Source organism: Equus przewalskii, chromosome 4 (assembly GCF_037783145.1).
Source record: "Equus przewalskii isolate Varuska chromosome 4, EquPr2, whole genome shotgun sequence".
Lineage (NCBI taxonomy): Eukaryota > Metazoa > Chordata > Mammalia > Perissodactyla > Equidae > Equus > Equus przewalskii.
In genome coordinates this window covers 60,455,011-60,474,449 of record NC_091834.1, presented here as the reverse complement: position 1 = coordinate 60,474,449, position 19,439 = coordinate 60,455,011, and the positions used below count along the sequence as shown (strand labels likewise).

The window sequence follows — 19,439 nt, the reverse complement described above, 5'->3', positions numbered from 1 at the left end:
TCCTGCAAGTGGCCTAGGGTGATTTGCTCTAAACACCACCTCTCTCAAGGAAGGTCAGAAATGCAATGGGTCTTATAGAAAGTGAAAGTGAAGCATTAGAATCTAACTTCCAGCCGGCTCTCCAGGAGGAAGCTGGAGGAGGGAGTGGGGCGCAAAGTGGGGACTCACTGGGATGTTCCTGTTTTCTCGCCGTGCTTTGGTGATGTTAGAAACTTCATTGCCAAAACCCACCTGGGAACAATATTTTGAATATTCTCCCCACCCCCACCCACCGCTCCCCAACACCAATTTCTTTTGCATACTCCAAAATGATAGACAGAAGAATTTAATACACTTAATGCTTTTCTTTCCATTTACACTATCATAAATTACAAAGTATTGTTCACTTCACAAAATAAAACCATTTCCAGATAAGTTTTTGACAGTATCAAGAAGTACATAAGCTACAACAAACAAATCTGTACAGTTGGGAGGAACAATAAGGGCAGGGAACAAGCAGAACCATGTGGACGCCCGTGTGCCAATGGAGTCCATCCGCACAGCCCTTGGGCCTTCCCAGGACAACACGTGCACTGCCCTCCTCCTGACTTTCAGCTCACTTATCACACAGAAATTCTCTTCTGGTCACTCCAAAACAAGATGAGTGAGTAATTACATGAATCATCTCAGACAATCAGAGGAAAAGACACTGTTGGATTTAAGAAAAAAAAAATCTAGATTTACAGTTTTTGATGTTTTGAATATTTTACCTATGTTACAAAATATAGAAATCTTGGTGTGAAAAGCTCATGCTAAGATAAATATAACCACAAAGATGGAAGAATAGTAACAAAAATCATATTAAATTATTATCTCCACAGAGCTACTTTTGTCAAGGAGGAACAAATATTTGTAAAAACCAAACTTATTCATTCTTACTTTTAAAAAGAGGCTTGTTCATAAAACCAAAATGAAAAAATCAACAATTATTCTGCAGATTCACTTTTCATAAATACAGAAATGTGGAAAAAAATTCAAATTGCCATTAATAGATGAATTCAGAGGGCTTGCCGGAAAAGAAAAGAGGAAAAGTGCTAACTTTTTACACGGCCCAGATACAACCAGTGTTCTCAAATCATTTTATGTAAAATGACCGCACACATGACATGGAAAGACTACGACCAATTCCAAAACATACTGGGGGTTTCACAAAGTTTTTATGGAAAGAAAGTTTGTGGATGTTTCAGACCATCCTACAATTGCTATAAACATACTATGATAGCAAAATGCCAGTGCTTAACAGCAAAAACTATCAAAAGCAGGGACACGTGTGGCAGGTGAAATTTCATTGAAAAGCACTATAAGGACAGAGGTATGTCAAGATAATACTGCATTCACGGTAAACTTTTCCAGGGCATCACAGCAAGAAGGCAGGACGAGGAACACAGGGTAATAACCAATGCACTGCATTGAGTTCTATTTGCTAAAATAAAGTAACATTCTTGCAGCTAAAATAAAAATACATTTTACAATATAAGTTTCATTTAACATTTAACATATAGAATTGTCTTCTTTTTGTAAGTGGAAAATGTATAACTGTATCAAGTACCTCTATGAATTAAGTTCCCTTTTATTACTGATAAGACTGAAATTTAAAAGTCTACATTGTTTTTTAATAAGTTAAAGAAGGATTTATTAATCACTCTTCCAGCAAAACAGACACACAGGAGGCTCAGCAAAGACCCAAGGCGGGAGCTTTTTCCCACCCTCACCCTCACTGTTCTTATGTGGAGGAGGCAAGTGTCTATGAGACACAGTAGCCGACTCGGCAATCCACTGTGGTCCAGGAAATTCTGTCACTTGTTTGGAAAACAAATCAAGTGTAAGAAATGTTTTTATTCCTTTAGCCTTATCAATTTAGAGGGGGCTGGGGCCATTCAGCTCATTTCCCTGGTGGATTAAAACAAAACATCTTCATTTTCTATTAAAATCTGCACAATCAGCTTTTGGTACCGCATGTCGTGGAGGGTGGTAAGGGTGCTGTCCTCAGGGGGCCTCATCAGGGTGGGCCCAAACACGATCCCCAGATTTTCAGCGTTCATGAAATTGTCTTTTTCATTCATAGTCACTCTGCAAAACAAGTATATACACAGAGACGTTACATAGATTTGCAGACAAATTTATATACTTGATTATGTATGTCTGCCCCTAAGAACTTCTCTTTGGGAAATTGCAAAAGAAAATGGAGAATCAAAATTACAGAAAAGTATTTTTAAAAAGGTAATTTTCTAGTTTTTCTTTTTTAGATTGTTGACATTGCCTTCAGCCAGTAGAAGTGAATTACTAAGTAAATCTGTTACAGATGCAATCTTTGAAATTAGAAAATCAGTCCTTCTTACTAAATAAATGTGGAACTGTCATTTAGGGAATATCGATTTGAAGAGACAGCAGATTCTGAGCTGGCCCCTAGTGTGTACGTATTTTAGTCTAGGCTTGTACAGAAGTCTTTTTTCTCTCTTGTCACTTCCCACTAGTCTGTATGTTGGTGAGCAGGGAAGCTGAGGGCAGCTTCCCTGTCTGCTGGCAGGGCTAGTGCCAAAGGAGAAAGGTTACTTGTAGGATGGGGCTGCCATGAGTTTTGGAAGAGCCAGGCCATTATCATGGGACAGGGGAATGGCTGGAATGTGGCCAAACGGGAAAGCAGTTGAAGATTATTTATAGTTTCCACAGGATGAGGTCTGGAGCAGCAATTATTGTTGGAATTGAAAATCATCATTGCAACATCCAGATAATAACTGCAAAGTCTTTAAGAGTGAAATTCAAACTCTAAAGTTGGTTTAATACTTTCCCAATGGAATAAAATTACAAACTTCCCAATTCTTGCTTTAAAGAATTTAGGTTTTAGGACTTTCATAATAGGTCAATTCAGCTTGCATTATTTTCATGTTGCAAAGTTAGGAAGGAGGTAGGAAAGAGAGCATTTTCACTATCAAATTGCTCACATCTCCCCATTAATTCAGGCACCATGACTGACCAAACAAGATCGTGAGCAAACCCTCTATGATAAAATTAATAAATTATTGCATTTAAGATTTAACTGGGATGTGTCAGCATTTTCCCTGATAATGATACTTTGCCTTCCAAACTATAACAATTGGACACTGATATAATTTATACCTAATTAAAAGCCAGGCTGACATTTACAGTCTATTACTTATCCAAAAATTACTTGTATTCTTAAATTCAATAAATTAATCCAAATGGGAATCTTCTGAGCTAAATATTACATCTCTGATGAACTTGAATATGAACAACAGTATGGATATGTTTTATAAGATAGAAAAATAAAGACCTCAGCCCCTGTGTTTATATGGTATTCTCAACTTGCTTCCTTTGACTTATTAAATGGATCTGTAAATTGGTCAATATAGACAATTTTGGGTTCATTTTATCTAAGAATGGGCTGCTGTCATGTATCTTCCAAAAACACAGAGGAAGGCACACAGAAGTGCCCATATCCCTCTAATATCTCAAAGCCCAGCTCATTGTCCCCAGTACACATGTATGGTAAAAGAAAGAGATCCATGGCTTAGGTAAAAAGAGTCTGGAACAGAGGCTCTGGTGTTCTGTAAACTCCCAAACATCTCCATCTGTCTCACATGCTCTCATAAAGATAAGCCAGCGCATAGCCCTCTGTGGCAGGCACCCTCTGAGATGGCCCCCAGTGATCCCTGCCACCTGGGATTCATACCCTTCCTCTAGAGGATGGGCTGGACCTAGTGACTTGCTTCTAATAAACAGAATGTAAGCAATGGGATGTCACTTCTGAGATTAGGTTAGAGAAAGATTGTCTTTTATCTTGGGTGCTCTTGCTTACTTGCTCGGAGAGAAGACAACTGCCATTTTGAGAGTTGCCTATGGAGAGACCCACATGGCAGGGCACTGATTTAACTGGCCTCCAGAGAACAGTCAGCAAAAAAGCGAGGCCTCCATTCCCACAGCCTCGGAGGAACTGAATCCTGCCAACAACCACATGAGTGAGCTTGGAAGTGGACGCTTCTCCAGCCGAGCCTTCATATGAGGCTGCAGCCTGACTGTCAGTTTGACTGCAACCTCATTATAGACCTAGAACCAGAGGTACCCAGTGAAGCCACACCTGGATTCCTGATCACAGAGACTGTGAGATCATAAATGTTTATTGTTTTAAGCCATTAAGTTTTTGGGCAATTTGTTACTCAGTGATAGATAACTAATAGGTCAAGAAAAACAAGAGATTGGGGTGGGAGCGTGCTTGCCCAGAAGGAAGGTAGGCTCAGGAGTCTGGGACTGGAGGGAGGAGAAGGAGAAACAACAGAACACAGAGTACAGGGCTTGCATGGGAGGAGGATGCAGAAATGGAGGCAGTGTAGACAAATGGTTAAGACACCGTGTGGGCTCTGGCTCAGACTGCCTGGGTTTCAATCCTGGCTTCACCTCATCTCATCACATCAGTTATTTAACCTCCCTCAGCTTCAGCAATCTCATCTGTAACATGAGACACCTACCAGTACCCGTCTCACAGAGATAACACACGTAAAGTGCGTGGAGCAGCTCCTGGCACAGAGTGTTCTAGCAGTTATGAATGGGGCTGGCCTGGGAGAAGGCAGCACAGTTCATCTTGAAGGAGTATCTGCCTACTCAGTGGGTTAGGGGGGAAGGTTGTGAATTCTCCTAATGCATTAACTGTCCCGGGTCAGATAGAGTTTGTGCCTAACGATACATTAGACCTTTCCTAATGTCAAGGAGGTGTCAACTTACTTCTTGAGGTGGATCATTAGGTATCTGAGGGTCTCATAGTGGGCAGGAGGCAGCAGCATCAGTACTTCATGGACTGCTTCCAGCCTCTCATCCGCATTGGAGATTTCTGTGAAGATCACACATAATGAATATTAGTGCAGTGTCATAACCTTCAAGTTTTCAGAGAAGTAACAAGGGGTTTGGTTTGTTCTGGCTACAGATGGAGGGGAAGTCTAAAAAGTTCATGCAATTTCAGGTAACATTTCACTTAAACAATTTGTTCGTGTCTTGCCTGTTCTATAATGGGGTTGAGGCTGGGAACCATATGCATATTGAATGTCCCCTGGGTGGGTGGCAGGAGGCTGGACATGGTCCTTGCCCTTCAGGAATCTGCAGTCCTGTGAATGCTGACTGGTGGCACATGCACAAACTGTGCTTTGCCCATCTCCTGAATGCTGGATTTGCTAGAAATCTCACTATCACAAGCTTTCATTCACATTGGACCGCGCTTGGTAGTGTTCTCTTGAAGTTGTCCCATAAGTCTTTCCCTGGCAGGCTTCCGTAACTGAATACACTTTACAATGCAAGGGCTTTGGCAGATGAGCCAGCCACCCCAGCCTGTACTAATGGCGCTTTTCACCAAAGCGTTGGCGTGGTTGACGCTGGTGTACAGTCCAGGTTAGGAAGCAGACGCTAGGCATGATAACAATGGGAGGAAGCACGCCAGCTTCTGCTTTTTAGGTCTCTGGTAGGCATTGGCAGCCACTCAAAGAAAGCTCTCTGGTCATTCCTCCTGGGGCGGAGGGTACCCTGCTGCCAGAACCTTCTCCACCCAGGATCACCAGGACCCAGGAAAGAATGCTCTTACCAGGGAGTAGGGCCACAGCTCATCTGCAAAGTGCATCTCGGACTAACCCCAGCCTGCCCACATATCTCCCCATCAGGCATCTCATTACTATATTTAGCAGCAAATACCTTTAAAGATTATATTTTTTAAAAACTTCCTCAAAGTGTACTTGACTTCTATGTCATGCAGTCTAGCATCTGAATCTCCCCTTCCTCACTATGTTCCTGGGCAAAATGTGGCATCCCCACCCCTGCCTATGGTCCTCTCTCTGACAGCAGTGGACCCAAGTGCCAAACACTGAGTGAGCAGCCATGGGCTGATGGAAGACCAATGCTGATGTTCCATTCCAAGCCCTGTGAGCTCAGCTCTCCAAGCCTAGCTTTCCACTTCTGTAAAATGGGATTATGATATTGGCCTCATTAGGTAGTTGAGAAGATTAAACTAGAGGATATTGGTGAGAGTTCCCAGTATAGTACTTGACACAGTATATTCTTGGCCTGTTATTAATTTTGAACAGCATCAATGGCTTGGGGTGTGACTTTAGTCGATTAGCAGTGGGATTCTGCCTAATGGGTAAAAGTAGTTAATCTATATAGTCCACATTGAAGAACACCTGATTTTTTACTACAGAAACATTCTTGCTTTCAACATAAAAGAGTAGGCCTGGCTGTGCTGGTTCCCAGCACAGAGAGAATGATGGGGACAGACAGAACTCCTTGGCACCCAGTTTCAGCCGAGCAGAGTTGGTTTGGTAGTGGTTCAACTCAGCCGGTGAACTATGCCTGATTTTCTATTAACTGGGTACCATTGTGCCCTCATTTGGCAAAGAAAGTACTCATACTATAATTCAAACAGTTCTGAGTTTTAATTTTCTTAAAGTCAAAAGCATTATGCTTAGAAATTTGGTACAAATAAAAAATTAGCTCTCAGTACTTACTTGCTACTTCTATAAATTTGGAATAGGTATCGTAGGTGATGACAGGAATGGGTAAGTCTCTGAAATACAGTTTAAGGGCTCCAGTGATGATGTTTATGTCTGGATAGATGTTGGCAGATATATCTGCTTTTTCACCATCTGAAAAACAATGATCCAATTCCTAATTAGGACCTATTTCACCAAGTTAAAGCATGCCCAGAAAGAAAAAAAAAGACCCAGCAATGAACACTCCCTTATAAGTCTCAGCTGACTACTTTGGCCTCTAATAACCCTGAGATACAGGAAGTAACAAAAAGAAGTTTGGTGAGAGTGATTTTGGGTCTGAGGGTAAGTGTAGGCAAAAGGGTAGTGAAATAGAGTTAAAATCATTCTTTGGGTCTCAGCCCCTGGTAATTTGCTAAATAGAAATTTAGCAAGGTAATTCATATTCTAGACCCAAAGGCTCATGGTAGAATAAAAATCTAATTTAAAATAAAAAATCAAGAAGTTCTTATACAGCTCCACCAGTATTCTTTGGACTTAGATTGGAGATCACATATACAAAATAACTGTTGAATATCTTCAGTTTCCATTGTTTCTTTCAGGCTCACTGAAGGTTCTTATAACTTGCTCCTTCCTCCCCTGTTCTCCAGGACTTTAATTTAGGAAACTTTAGCCTTCCCTCCTATATAGGTAATGTTATATCTCGTACCATTTTTACAGTCACTTTCAAGACTTTTTTTGACTTTTTGTTTTACCATTAGTAAATATCAGTCCAATGTAACCATCACAGGCTATTAACATTTGGGGGTTAAAAAAAGTTTTAATCATATAGGGACTATTAGCATTTTCTTCTGAAGAGAGTTGAAAGAAAGAACCAATGCCTCAGCAAATTTGGTTCTGAGGATAAAAAAAGCTGCTGATGTACAGAAAATGGTAAGAGTGTAGCAGATATGCTGTCTGATCCTATTATTTACATAGTTAACAAACACTTATTAAGAATCTACCATGTACCAGGAACGGTTAAGCCCCAGTGAATCAAAGAGGTAAAGACATCCTCCCTTCAAATAGCTCTAGTCAGACTGGGATCAGGCACGCAACTCAAGGATTGCGAGGAAATGGGAAGATGGCTATGCTGGAGACATGTGGCAACATGGGGGGACATGGGAAAAGGAAAGGGACTCTTAGCTCATCTTGGGGTGGTCAGGGAGGATTCAGGAAAGAGGAAGGACTCGAGTTGACACCTGATTAATAGGTGTTTGCCAGGAAGAGATGTGAACATATTCTAGACGGACAGAGCAATGTGAGCCGAGGTGCTGCTTCATGAAAACAGGTAAGGTGTATTTCAGCACTGATGAGGTGTAAAGTATATGGGGAAGAGGAAGTGACCATGAGCTTGAACAGATAGGGCAACCAGATCATCAGAGACCTTGTCTACTATTCTACAGGGTGGAGGTTCTATGTAGCAGGCTAGGGGTTCCATCCCTTGACTGGCTACATCAGAATTATTTGTATTGTTCAATAGAAATACAGATTCTTGGGCTCATCCGGCTTTCTGCAGGAGTCCCTAGGGTGGACCCTGGTGATGTCTATTTTCAAACATGTTCCCAAGTTCGCTTATGACATTTGACCTAAGAGATAGTATGGCCTAGAGAACATATGTCATAGTCATAAAAAACAAAAGGAGTAAGGAGTTATTTCCTAAACTTCCACTGGCTTCCCCTACTTCAGTGCTGGGGGTACCCCCCATCCCTATGATCTCTTCTTTGGCACTTTGGGAGAAGGAGAAGAGTCAATGGGTTCCTGAGATGGGGGATGCAGAAGGGTGCCCCAGTGCCACGTGGACTGACCATAAATGTTGGGCAACCAAGTCAAGAATCTTAATGGCACCAAATGCTAGCTGCCCATTCAAGTAATATCTTAAACTCACTTCTCCATGTAGTTACTTGTTCACAACTTTTAAGGAAACTCTTCCCCCAAAAAGGCAGAGAACTATGAGATTTGCAAACTGTTATTCCTTGGCTTCCTGAAGAACAGCTCTCAGTAGCTCTGAAACCCCATTCCCACTATGAATAAAATCTGGTTCCAAAAGAGAGGGTGCTAAGGATAAGTCGTTTGGCATTCAAGAAAGCACAAGCCTACCTCTGTCAAATGCCATTTTGACATCTTCGATGTGTTCCGTGAACCCAGAGACTCTGTAAAGGCCTTCTGACTTTAATCCTGTTAAAAAAGAGAGACAGACTTTAACTTTCACTTCCCGAAACAACTGAAAAAGACTCTAATATCATATTTATACCATGTGCTATCAGGAAATGAGCAAATAGTCAGTGCTCTTATATATTACACACTGTCACATCAGAACTTGGACTTGTCCATCTCAGTTTCCATGCAAGTCTGTCTTCATTTGCTTGCGTGGCAGTGGAGACCTCAGTGATCTAGTCTTCTTCCTGCCTGGCTCTGCAAAAGCGAACCCATGTTTAAGATTCCCATCAATCATGGTCTCCTTCTTCCTGTGTTCATCAGATTGCTGATTGCACTGCTTCAGGAAACAACCCACTTTCTCCCCAGCATCATCTTAATCCATGGTGCCATATTGCATGTAGCTCTGTGCTAGGTACACACACATACATGTAGCATATTATACTGATTTTATTGGAATGATACAAATTTTATAGGCTTTTATGTTTAATAAATGACAATATGTTAAATGTTTAAATATGATCTATTTCATTGTTACACTTTCAAATAAATGATCATGCAAAAAGATGCAGGAAATAAAATTCTAATGAATGATTCTGGAAACTTTGCTGTATATTTAGGCTAAACAAAGGATGTGGTATCTCCTCTTAGATCTTATCGATTTGTTAAGATTTGTGCTAAAGCCTACCCAGGTCCCAAAGGAATCAGAAGGGATAGAGGAACAGATTTCAGATCTTGCATATCAAAAATCAGCTCCTATAAAACTATAGCTACAGCAAAAGCAAGCAAACAAATAGCTCTACTCCTGCTGAGTACACTCTGTCAAGTTCTTGATATCTAACATACATTCCTGCTTTTTATTTGGCAAACATTTATTGAGTGTGTACCATCTGCCATATATAAGGGTCTGCATCAGAGATAACAAATGCATGGCATAAATACTGCCCCTCCTCTCTCCTGTGACCACTGGAGACATTTTTAATTGACTTCAGCTCTCTCTCCCACAGAGCCCCACTCAGTCTGAGAATTCATCTCGTACAGTTATCTAGGTAACCACTACTGGTCAAGTGAGTTGGCTGACAAGACGAGACCTAGTGTGTCATCCTGTTCTAGTTGGTGGTGCATGTAAACACACCTCAGTATGGCTGTAAGCTGCACTGTGACAGAGGCGAGGACACAGCGGCACATGGGAGCACAGCACAGTGAACACTAACCCTGTCTGATGACAGGAGAGGCTGCGGGGAATGTCTTACTGAGGAGCTGTCTGTAAAAGAAGTCATGAGGGATGGGCTGGAGTTTGCCAGAGCAGCAGAGGCAGCCATCTCTCCTTCCAATATTATCTGTTGTTTTATCTGTATTATCTGTTGTAACGGAACCTTTGATTTTTGGAACAACATCCAATGCAGTGACTGTTAAATTCTGGCCAATGTGAAGAGAGCAGAAGTGATGTGTACAGCGCCTGAGTTGTAGCCTTGAAGAGAAAGAGCATGCCCTTTTGCCCTTGGTTGGTGAGATGGTGGTAGCCATCTGGGATCACACAGATGAGGGCACTCAAGGATGGCGGAGCAACAAGTTGCAGGGCCTGGGTTCCTGCCCCTGGGGAGCTGCTTGACTAGCCATGGACTGCTCCTGGGGCCTGGACTGTTACTAGAAAGAGAAAGAGATGTCTATCTTTTTGAAGGCACTGTTATTTGGGGTCTCTGTGACAGCATTTAAACATATGGATTAAGTAAGTTGGTCAGACAGACAGACTTGGAGGTGGGGTTAGGGGAGTTGGTCAATCCAAGAAAATGTGGAAAGAAATAACACAGGTTGCATCCTATATGTTGGGCCTGTACTAGGTCATTTAGATGGTCACTTATATTTTAACCTTTACAACCACCTTATGACTCCATTCACTTTACAGATAAGGAAACAGACATCCAAATGGAGTAAGCAACTTGCTCAAGGTCACACTATATCTAGTATGTAACAGGGCTGGGAATCTAACTTCAGGTCCATGATCTTTTCACTCTGCCATGCCATGCAGAAACAAATAGCTATAATAGAGCATTTGGAGAATAACAAGGAATTTGCTATGGAAGGAAGATGGGGTAAGACGTTGGCAGTGGTGGCAACAAAGCTGGGAACCGGAGAGTCATGTGAATTTCTTCCAGCCCATTCTGTGGTTCTGCTCACATGCACATGTCCCTAATACTTGTGGCTCCAATCCCTTGCCTGTGACTCTCCTGGCATAGATTCCTAATTTGTGCTATTCTAGCTCTTGTATTAGGCATGCTTAGTGCTGCACTCTCCAGGGACACATTCGACACCAGACCTGGTGGTAACTTTGCCCGAATTATCTGTTATCTCTGATGATGAGGATCACTGTGGGATGATCCCAGCTTATCCAGAGAAGCACAAGTCCTGATTTCAGGCTCCAGAGAGGCTGATGATCTGACCACAAATCGCAGAGCCCTCTCAACTGCAGGACCCCAGGCTACTTTTCCTAGCCATTCATCCAGAGTCAGGACACCCCTCCTCAACTCTCACCCAGCTCAGCCCGTGCATCAATACCTTCCCCAGATTCCAAAGCACCCATTACGCTCTTACAGCTATAGCAGTCAAAAGGAGGGAGGCATTTCTTACAATCTGAGATTAGGTGAGTAAGTCTTAAGGGAATAGAATAGCTATAATTTTCATCCTGCATGGAAAAGGGAATAATTTCCTATCTCTGAAAGGTTTGGGATAACAAGCTATAATGTTCTCTTTTGTTTTGCTTAGGAAAGAATGGGATAGTTGGCCAAGCATAAATAGCTGTAGAATATATTAAGCCAATTTGGACAGAATAATGGATACCAACTACAGCAGAGCAATACATGGCAAAAGCAGTTGAAACTTTGAGCGTTATACATGGTCCAATCATCCAAATCACACCCAGAAATCCGCCATATCACTGAACATTTTGATACTGGAGAGCGGCCAAAAAAAGCACAAGTAAAGGAAAGATGACTCAAGAATAACATAAGGAAACTTTTTCTTGAAATGTTATCTTCCTTGCCTCCTTGATTTTTCATTGCATAGATATTTTTAATCTTTTAAGTTTCCTCTTTGAAATAAACAGAATCAATACTAGGAGTAAACTTCTATGGTAGGAAATGTATGTGTTGCTCAACAATTTTTTCCTTATTTAATAGAAGAACTTTTTAAGACTCGATTCCAACCTCACCTCTATCATAAACCCTTTCTGAATTGTCCTCAAATAAGATGAAAATGTATTCCTCTGTGACTCCATGGTGTTTTGAATGCATGCACCTAGAACATTTATTTGCCCCTCTGATTCTGCACATAACAGTATGAATTTCTTAAAGGTGAGAACTGTGACTTTTACATCCTCCATGTGGGGCATAAAATAAATGCTTAGCAAGCTTGTGTTGAGTGCACATATGCATGGTTTGGATACGAAACAGAAATTGATGTAGTTGGGTGGATTTAGTTTATGTGTGTGTGTGTGTGTACATGCGTGCCCGTGCAGACCATTTCCCAACATCAATAGTGGAGAGAGTTGATTTAACAATTATAAGAAAGTTGCCTTGACAAACTAAACATAAACAGTAAAAATAAAGGCACTATGATAAGGAGTCTTTTCCAAACCTCTTGCTTCGATTTCCCGAATGCATATGTCCACCACCATGGGCCTCTGGGTGTTGTGAGCCTTCACGAGTGTTGTGAGGTCACAACAGTACACCTTCTTGATCCTTTTGAGATCAGGTTGGCAGTCGTTTGGAACGTGCTTGGAACACTGTTTGTGTACGTTCAATCCACAGTCTGTAAACAGAGAAGCCACATTAGCCTTGCCCGGCCCTTTTGTCAAAGCCCAACACAAATTATATGTTACCAAAAATAAAAATGAAAACACCCAAGGGTTTGCTGTGTTTCTCTGGAACATCCATCCCATTTAGAGGTGACGCTTTCCACAAGATGAGCATGAAACCATCTTTACTCACGAAACTCTTGTATAGTTCCGTTTTTTTTCATTAAGCCTTCTCTGTTGCTGGACCACAAGAATACAACATCTCACTGAGATAGTTTTGGTAACTAGCCAGGTTGTTTGTAGGTTTTTTTTCTCTTTTTGGACTGGAAACTTTGGGTCCACATGTGGGCTTTTGGGCTTGGATTCCCAGAGCTGGTCATGCCTCATAAAGGGTATCTAGGACTTTTGCTAGTTTATTTCCCCTAAAGGCCTTGATGCTTCTCTTGTGGAAGAAATGATTGCTTTCTCTGCAGGAATCTCTGATCTTTGGTCTGAGGGACCCATGACCATCGGCATCTTCTTCTCCTTTCCTGAAGAGTTGCCCATAGTTTCCACTCCCTCCTTCCTTGTTAGGCAGTTTAGGTAGGCCATTTTCCTTTCCACTTGCCTTATTTTGACACCTGTGAGTGAAGTAATGTCTAACTGGACACCAGTGGGAGTACCTGAGGGTTTACAATTTAGAACAACACCATGTAATGTGATGATTAGAGTAATTATTTATAAAGCTCATATCAAGATCTGAAGCTGAAAAGGTGATTTTAAGTTCAATGAACACATTAAAAGTCTTGTTAGCAGTTGGTATCCACTGATGGAATTTCTCTAACAATAACAAGGCACAGACTACATTCTGGAAAATAAAAATTTAATGGTGAAGTTGTTCAAAGTTGATGTGTTGTCTGTTCAAAGTGCTTTCTAATATTGATTGTTTAACAATAATTAGGGGCCATCCCAGTGACATAGTGGTTAAGTTTGCGCACCTCACTTTGGTAGCCCGGGGTTCACGGGTTCGGATCCTGGGTGTGGACCTAGCACCACTTGTCAAGCCACACTGTGGCAGCATCTTGCATAAAATAGAGGAAGATTGGGACAGATCTTAGCTCAGCGACAATTTTCCTCAAGCAAAAAGAGGAAGATTGACAACAGATGTTAGCTCAAGGCCAATCTTCCTCACACACACACACACACACACACACGCACAAAATAGAATAACAATTATGGGCCAGCCCAGTTGGCACAGTGGTTGAGTTTGTGTGCTCCACTTTGGTGTCCTGGGGCTTGAGGGTTTGGGTCCTGGGCATGGACCTACACATCGCTCATCAAGCCATGCTGTGGCAGCATCCCACATACAAAAAAATAGAGGAAGATTGGCACAGATGTTAGCTCAGGGACAATCTTCCTCACCAAAAAAGAAGAAGAAGAAGAAGAAGAATTTTATATATTATATAATTTATCTATTTTATATATAAATATTATGCACACATGATAATGAATATTACAATCAGCTGCTTTACTACAAAGCACTTAACCACACCAAAGATTTGAGAGGATCTAAAACTATAAAATCATCAAAAAATGATTTTTGAAAATCATCAGATGATTTTCACATAATGTTTACTGGTGAGTTCTCTCTGTCTACCCTCCTTCCAAGGAAAAAACCAGCTCTCATTCATCTTAGTTTTATCAACATGAGAAACTCAATAAAACTCAAGTGAACTTTAATAATATTTTGATAGATCTATTTGGTGAATGTAAATTTTGGTGAACTGAACTAAATAGAATTGGTTGGTTTTCTTGTTTGGATCCTCTTTTATAAAATGAAGATAATATAGCACCTACTCCTAGGGTTATCATGAGGATTAAATAAGTTAATAGATATAAAGTCTGAAGTGTGGTGAACACTACATAAGAGTTAAATAAAAGGAAAAAATATGGCGATAGAAAATGTAAAGATGCCTCCCCAGCAATTCTTAAGTTTTTTCATTAGGAATTTTTACTATGTTCTCACAAACTTCATTTAAAGCAATTTTTTAAATTGCGGTAAAATATACATAAAATTTACCATTTTAATCCTTTTTAAGTGTACCGTTCAGTGGCATTAAGTACCTTCACATTGTGTGCAACCATCACCACCATCCATCTCCAAATTTTTTTCGTCTTCCCAAACTGAAACTCCATACCCAATAAACAATAACTCCCCACACTCCCCTCCCCCAGCCACGGGCAACCACATTCTACTTTCTGTCTCTATGAATTTGACTACTTTAGAATCCACATATAAGTGGATTCATATAGTATTTGTCCTTTTGTGACTGGCTTATTTCACTTAGCATGATGTCCTTCTTCATTCAGCTTGTAGCATATGACAGGATTTTCTTCCTTTTTAAGGCTGAATGATATTGCATTGTATGGATAGACCATATTTTGTTTATCCATTCACCCATTGATGGACACTTGGGCTGCTGCTACCTTTTGGCTATTGTGAATAATGCTGCTATGAACACGAGTGTACAAATGTCTGTTCAAGTGCCTGCTTTCAGTTCTTTTGGGTATAATACCCAGGAATGGAATTGCTGAATTCTATGATGATTCTATTTTTAATTTCCTTATAAATTTCATTTTAAGTTCTGAAGCAATAGTGTGTTTATGTAGAGTTAAAAACTGATGTCTTATTAAAATGAAGATGTTTTATAACAAATATAAAAATATTCACTTTTGGCAAACAAATACAATTCTATATGCTATAAAGTCTAGTTCATGTAAAAATATTTAAATATTTATTTAATATTTACATATGATGGCAATGATGGCTCTGTCTAGCCTTTAAGGATCAGTTTTCAGTTTTCCTGCTGCTCAGAGGAAATATGAGGTGAAACAGTGGCCATCGGAAAATACTAACATTACAGCCTTAGAATATGTTTTATTAAAAAAAACACATACACAGAAAAAAACCAAAAACCCTTTACCCCAGAGAAAGTTGCTCTTCACAGCTAATCTGAATCCCAGAGTTTTGTTCTCAAAATATTGACTTTGGACCAGTTTCCTGCTGAAATTGGATAATACCAGCAATTAGGGATATTTTGGATAGGTATAATTGGGACAGGCTGAATTAATGACTACTGAGTAATTCAAATATTCTGCCACACTGCTCAGTGGTTGAGCTGTGAGATACTTTGTGACTCTTGGTGAGTAAGCCTTCTGTGTTAATTTGGGCATCTGGAACATTTCTGAAGAGGCTGCCTCTGAGCCTACAGATACAGCTTGTCTCACAGCTCTGGGATGGGGGCAGGGAGAGATAACTGACATGCATGGGCACTAATGAACCATCCAGGTCTCACCCCTGGTGATTGCTGTATCTACACAGTAGAAGCTAAGATAGCCCCTTCCAAGCAGAGAAAAGATTTAAGGCCCCATGATCCTGTGAACCAAAATGGGCAGTACGGAGAAACAGATCTTCTTAACATAGTGTCATTAGCTTATTTTATTTTAAATGCTTCATAAGAATTATTTTTTAAAATCATACCCTAGCAAAGAAGAAATCAGTCATGGTGTCAGTGGAAACACAATCCTTACATTACAGGAGGCTGTTCTTGCTCCCAGCCAGAAATGCTTGTCAGAAAAAGCATGGTAAGATGAATTAGGAAGCCCAGTTGCACATTAATTTGGCAATTTTTTGCTATTTTGTTAGATGTATCTTAATAAGATGTGTCGTGTACTCTTAGCAATGGGTGTGTGCATCTAGTTCTATATGGAAAAAGACCTAGGGTTTCAATGTGCTTTGAAAACATGCAATATCAAATCAACGTGTAGAGTTCCACTGATAATCTGATAGCCAAAAAATACTGAGTATGGCCTCTAGAGTCGAATTAATGTTCCACCATTTACTATGTGGCCAAGGGCAATGAGCAATGATGTCCAAGCCTCAGTTTCTTCATCTATTTAGTGGGGAGAATAACTTCTTCTCCCCCAAGGTCTATTGGTGGGGCTAAATGGCATGATAAATAGAAAATGCTTGGCTCAATGCCTGGTATGTGGTGAATGTTCACTAGTACTATTATTTTTATGCCCTGCCTTTTATAGTAAAGTGGGGATAGGAAAGAAATATGGCTTTTCTATCCATGCAGTTCCATTGGAACTGATTTTCTTTTAAGGATTACTGCCTATTTGGGGTGGCAGGTAAGTGCCTAAGGAAATGGACCTGCTTGGACTTTTTCCTTTTCTTCCATAAAGATGACATTTTCCTCCTCCTTCTAGCACACACCTAGCCCAGTCTCTCCATGAAGCACAGAGATGCCTTGAATCTTTCAGAAAGCTAGACTTCTGAGCTAAGGTAGGCCTATTTCCCAGCTCTGGAAAGATGCCCTCCAGCTCAACATTGTGGCACTTTATACAAATGGAAATGGATACAGAAAGTTCCAGGTCTACCTGAGCACCGGACCCCTTGGGCGATGAGCCCCCACATGAAGTTGGCACAGTATTCACACCAGTGTGGGCCTCGGAACGTGTGGACCTGTGATCCAGAAAGAAGAAAAATATCAGAAAATTCAGAGTCATTTGGAGGCAGGTGGCCTTGGACATGAAACAAATAGATGAAAGTCAAGAAATAAAGCCCTCAGTGGGAGCGAGCATTCCTCACTGGGCCTTTTCTTTCCAGTGGGCTGGAGTTGTAAACAGACCTGAAGAAAACAGAGATGTGCTTTGATCTCTGAAAATCCTCCACCAATCCACCATGCCCCAGGTCAGTGTCAGAAAGGAAGGTGGAGAAACAGTAAGATCATAGGGCCGTGCCATCAGCTAAGGAACGAGACTCTCATCACCCGCAAGAAGGCACTGCATGGACAAACCCAAGAGAGCCCAAACCACTGGCAATAACCTGCAGTTAGCTCTGTAAGTTCTGGAAGGCAGACTGTGTGCAGACTATCCAGGAAGCTATAAAAAAGACATGATTACAGGACAATTAAAAGGCTCCAAGGCTGTGAGCCACTTCTAAAAAAGTTATTAGAAAGATGAGGGAGTTGGTGGAAAATGAAGGCTACCAATAGGATCTAAAGAACTGCCTTCCCCAGAGACTGAGTCCGCACTCGGCAGGCTGGGCGGCCTCTATGCGTGTAAGCTGCAAGTCCCTTCTGATTGGCCAAGGTGCCAGTCTCATTGGTTTGTGCCCCAGCCAGGTGTTAAAGATTTTAAATATCATGAAGTAAAGATGGTCTTATCTCTAATTATTCAGGTACGGGTCCTCCTGTGACAGGACCATGTACTAAGAGATGATTAAAAAAATCCCAAAAATATATGTTCTCTAGCACCAATGAGCTTCAAGAAGCAGACCTAGAAGTTTCCTTGAAAGCAAATGTGGCCATGGTAAGCCAAAAACCACCACAGGAGTCTATTCGGGGGCATGCAAATCTACATGAAAAGGTTTTGAATTTTTACAAAATTAAAATATTATGAGACATTATACAAGGACTTCTAAAGTTTTAAACCTCCATTAACAAAAGAAAAGAAATGCAGACAATATTATTCAACACACTGGGAGGTCTGTATACTACTTTTATTGAATAGAAAAGTCAGGATGACAACTCTGGTAACAGTCTGGGAAAATGCTCATCAGCTCTACTTAACAAAAAGAAAACGGCATCACTTTGAGATCTTGCTTTATTTAAATATGCTAGTAATTGGGTATACATAAAGTGGCAAGCCAAACAGACCCAGTTCCCTCCTAGTGGAACTCGCAGATTTGTAAAGACAGACAAATTGAATAAGTTAATAAATCAAAAAGAGAAACTTATGACCATGGTTTCTATGCAATAAAACTAAGTTATAATAGTCTTTTGGTATTTTAGTTTATCACATGCAAACTGCCCATTATCCTATTTCTGCTTTGAAAAAAGTCTCTCAGAATTTTTTTTACTAAAGTGGAGAATTGTGCTGCGCTGCAAGGAAGTGACACCAAGATGTGACAAAGCACGCCTTGCAGGAAGGCAGAGAGTCCATCCTGAGGGCACCGCCTTCTCACAGAGCCTCAAGGCCGTGATTCACCCAAAGTCTCCCTTAGATCAATCTTGATGCTAAAAGAATCCCTCAGTAAAGAGTCCTGTGGAAAGTTGAACATTTTCTAAATCCAGCCATCAAAGGCTTCTTAATATTTTACTAGAAATGCTCTAAAGGGACTGCTGGTTAATTATGGCAACAAAATCAATTGTTAATATGCTATTGAAATTGTAAGAGCAATTAAATAAAATAATATGTAAAATAACAATAACTCCAAACAAAAAAAGAAAAAGAAAAGGAAAAAAGGTGTGGAAAGGGCTATAAAAGAAAAAATGAGGTCGCTACTAGAGAGACTGAAGAGAGGCCCCAATGTTATCCTCGCCAGTCAGGAAGGCCTCTCTGGGAAGGTGACCTCAAGCTGCTTGAAGGAAGAGAAGGAGACAGTCTGGTGGGGGCAAAGGGACAGCTACATTCCAGGCAGAAGGAATCTACGGAGGCCATGCAGGAGCAAAAGAGCTTGATGTGACTGAGGAACTAAAGGGCCAGGGTGGCCAGAATGCCAGAGTGAGGGGGAGAGGAATTGGAATGAGGTTGAAGGTAGGAAAGGGTCTTGAAGCCTTTATTAATGTGTGGATTTGGTTTTAATCTAGGTCCAACAGGAAGTTCTTAAAGGATTTTGAGTAGGAAGGTGCCTTTTTTTTTTTTTTTTTTTTTTTTTGCTGAGGAAGATTTGCCCTGAGCTAACATCTGTGCCAATCTTCCTCTATTTTGTATGTGGGTTGCAGCCACAGCATGGTTGTCATTGCATGGTGTAGGTCTGTGCCTGGGGAACTAAATTCGGGTGGCTGAAGTGGAGCGCGCTGAACTTAACCACTAGGCCACAGGGCCGGCTCCCGGAAGATGCTTTTTAAAAAAGATATTCTGACCATTGTGTTGAGAATGGA

The 19,439-nt window shown here is 40.9% G+C and overlaps 1 protein-coding gene across 2 annotated transcripts in view; it reads right to left on the bottom strand.

Moving 5' to 3' along the window:
• Nucleotides 1-309: 309 nt before the first annotated feature.
• The window catches only part of CHN2 (chimerin 2), a 287,334-nt gene continuing 268,204 nt past the window's right edge, over nucleotides 310-19,439 (bottom strand). For both annotated transcript variants that reach the window (XM_070616121.1, XM_070616122.1), the window contains exons 8-13: nucleotides 16,933-17,017; nucleotides 12,351-12,524; nucleotides 8,661-8,738; nucleotides 6,540-6,677; nucleotides 4,777-4,882; nucleotides 310-2,109 (exon numbers count right to left, since the gene is read on the bottom strand). In XM_070616121.1, the coding sequence (XP_070472222.1) occupies nucleotides 1,938-2,109; nucleotides 4,777-4,882; nucleotides 6,540-6,677; nucleotides 8,661-8,738; nucleotides 12,351-12,524; nucleotides 16,933-17,017 (753 nt within the window). In that variant the 3' untranslated portion in view covers nucleotides 310-1,937. The remainder of the gene's footprint in view (nucleotides 2,110-4,776; nucleotides 4,883-6,539; nucleotides 6,678-8,660; nucleotides 8,739-12,350; nucleotides 12,525-16,932; nucleotides 17,018-19,439) is intronic.